The sequence below is a fragment of the Amphimedon queenslandica genome, unplaced genomic scaffold, assembly GCF_000090795.2.
Source record: "Amphimedon queenslandica unplaced genomic scaffold, v1.1 AMPQUscaffold_9026_Cont19035, whole genome shotgun sequence".
Taxonomy (NCBI): Eukaryota; Metazoa; Porifera; class Demospongiae; order Haplosclerida; family Niphatidae; genus Amphimedon; species Amphimedon queenslandica.
The window spans coordinates 1-3,066 of NW_003550702.1; the positions used below are offsets into that span (position 1 = coordinate 1).

General features: G+C 40.3%; 1 protein-coding gene across 1 annotated transcript; it reads left to right on the forward strand.

The window, feature by feature from the left end:
- The first annotated feature begins 770 nt into the window (after positions 1 to 770).
- LOC105315649 (tripartite motif-containing protein 3-like) lies at positions 771 to 3,062 on the forward strand. Its single transcript, XM_011410364.2, has one exon. It carries the CDS (start codon positions 960 to 962, stop codon positions 3,060 to 3,062), a length of 2,103 nt encoding a protein of 700 aa, XP_011408666.2. The 5' UTR covers positions 771 to 959.
- Positions 3,063 to 3,066: the final 4 nt, after the last annotated feature.

Genomic DNA, 3,066 nt, shown 5'->3' on the forward strand with positions numbered 1-3,066 from the left:
ATCTTCCTTGCAATCCTGTCCTGTGTTGTTCCTGTTGTGAAGTTCATGAACATTGTTTTAATAACATTATTGTTTGTAATCTTTAAAAAATACAATTTATTAATTATTTATTTAAATAAAACAATGATATCTAAGATTAAATAACTTCTCTTAGCTAGAACTAGAAGCCTGGAACCTCCCCTAAGTATTACAGTTGACCCAAGCATAGCTAGATACGAGCTAGATAAAAAAATTGCTTGCTTTTCCCAGTTCTGAGATCTGAGCATGCGCGACCACACCCAAATTTTGGAGCACATGTTTCTTTTAATAACAAAATGGCGGAATGAGGTAAGTTTTGACTGATGCTACAGTCATAGTGTCACTTCTTCCTTTCTTGGAGAATGAGGTGATGGGACATGGACCTGCGCATAGACTGTTGGAGTAGAATGGTGTAAGAATTAGCCTTCTAGCACCAGCCAATATTGAGATACACACCGACAACTGGATTGACAGGAGATGATGATGATGATGATGATGATGATGAAGACGACTGAACAAAACGGCCGTTTTGCCGATTTTTGACTTTCCTCTTAGACTAGGTGTAGAGCCACGCTAGTGGTACCTATGGAGTCCTCTGGTCAAGATAAGGTCCTCTAGGAAATCTGGTAAGCATAGGAGCTTGTTTTCCCGGTATAGCAAGGCTGCAAAAGTTGTGGCAGCCATATTGTTTTGGGGTGAATCCTACTTAGTAACGCTACCGCGTTACTAATTATAGTAATTGTACACTATCATAACTTATGAATATCCTTAAAGGACATCAGTAAGGTCATCAGGGCTGTCTTTGTTTGCTTGCTCTGCTGCTGCTGCTGTACTTTGTTTTGTTGTCTTGTTCATTCAGATTTCGTATTGTTTGATCTTGTTCTATCTTCATCACTGTATTTCTCTCTTTTTTGCTCTGTGTGACTCTTAATTTTCTTGAAATGGCTACCACTAAACCACCTTCATCTTCTTCTCCTGAGCTTAGGCACAAAATGGAGGAGCAGCTCACCTGTCCTGTGTGTCTTGACAACTATACCAACCCTAAGACTTTACCTTGTCTACATTCATTCTGTCAGGAATGTCTGGAGAGATTACCACTGGATAAGAAGAATAAGACCTATTACCTCTCTTGTCCTACTTGTCGTCAACGTGCAGAGCTACCAGATAAAGGAGTTGGAGCCTTTCCTGTAGCATTCCACCTCAACAACCTCAAGGAGATGCAAGGTTTACTGAACAACAGGTCGTCAAAAGTACATATACCTGCATTTAATCCTCCAGAGGTCACATGTGATGATCACGGAAAGCCTTTGGAGCTATTCTGTGAAACATGTGATACAGGAATTTGTGTTACCTGTCAATTCGGTGATCACAAACATCATAAATATGAATTGATCACTGAAAAGTATGATCAACACTGTGAAAAGTTAAGAGAATGTCTATTACCAGTTGAGAGAAGGAAGGCAGCACTTAAAAAGATCTTGTCTGCTATAACAGAGAGAGAGGGCGAGATCAGAGAGAGAGGAGAAGGAGTTTTGGCAGAAATACACGGAATGGTAGAGGAAATGATAAATGTTCTTCGTCGGTCAGAGAGGAAACTGACTGAGCAAGCAAAGAGGGTCATTGATTCTAGGCTAAAGGTGCTTTCAGAGCAAAAGGAATCAACAAAAAAGAGTTTGAAATTAGTGGAGGATGTTACAACTTATGTGGAACAGAATCTGAAAACAGGCAGTCCTCAACAAGTCCTGGGATCTAAGAAGCAGATGATGGAGCGCATGAGCAATGTCACTTTACCAATCAATTGGGAAGAGTTATATCCAGTAGAAAAAGCTGACTTTGAATTGAGCAAAGATATCAAATCGCTGCATCACATTGGAGATATTTTGACCCACTCTTCCACTGCACTACAGCAGTGTAGAGTGAAGAAGGTGGATCGTATTACTCCCTCCGACAAAACACTTTCGTTTTTACTATCAATGGAGGCACCGGATTCATCTCTTTTGTCTGTTCCCCTTTCTTCTCTGAAGTGTAGTCTAGTACCAGTTGGTAAAGGTGATCAACCCATTCCAACTACAGTCACTACCACCAGCACTGATCCTGGAGTGTATAAGATACAGTGCAACCCTTCAACCAGTGGCACTCACACAGTAAAAGTACAAGTATATGATGTACACCTTAAGGATACCTCACTAGTCATCTCAATCAGTCCTCACATTGATAACATCTCTTCAGTACATGTCATAGATGATGTGAAGGGTCCCTTGGGAGTTGCTATAACTGAGGATAATCGTGTTATAGTAGCTGAGCGTGATGGTCACTGTGTAACAATACTCGATAAAAGGGGAAAGAAAGTGAAATCATTAGGTGGGGAAGGAGGAAGAGGTAATGTCAAGTTTTCTTATCTTCATTGTTTGGCGATTACTCTAGACAAATTCATTCTTGTATCTGATAGTAATAGTATCCAGAAGATAAGCATGGATGGACAGCTTATAAAATCAGTTGGTGAGTGGGGCAGTGGACCACTACAATTCAATGATCCTTATGGTATAGCCATTTCACCTATAACAGGACAGGTTTATATTGCTGATGTAAGTAATCACCGTATTCAAGTCTTGAATCCTGATCTAACCTTCTCTCATTCGTTTGGCAGTAAAGGATCAGGTAATGGACAGTTTCGATCTCCATACGACATTGCCATTGACAATGAAGGAACAGTATATGTGACTGACTATTATAGTCATCGCGTTCAGAAGTTCTCTCCAGATGGGAAGTTTGTGGGTCAGTTTGGTAATAAAAGATTCGGCCCTGGACAGCTTAATTTCCCGTATGGTATAACAATAGATACTGCAGCTTCTGGTCTAGTGTTTGTTAGTGAATGGGGCAATCATCGTATCTCAGTCTTCACTAGTGATGGCGTGTTTGTGAATAAGTTTGGAAGCATGGGCCGTAATGTTAATCAGTTTGATACTCCTTATGGATTGGCATTCAATGAAGATGGGGCCTTGTACGTTTGTGATTTTAATAACAAGCGACTTGTTGTTTACTAGGTTG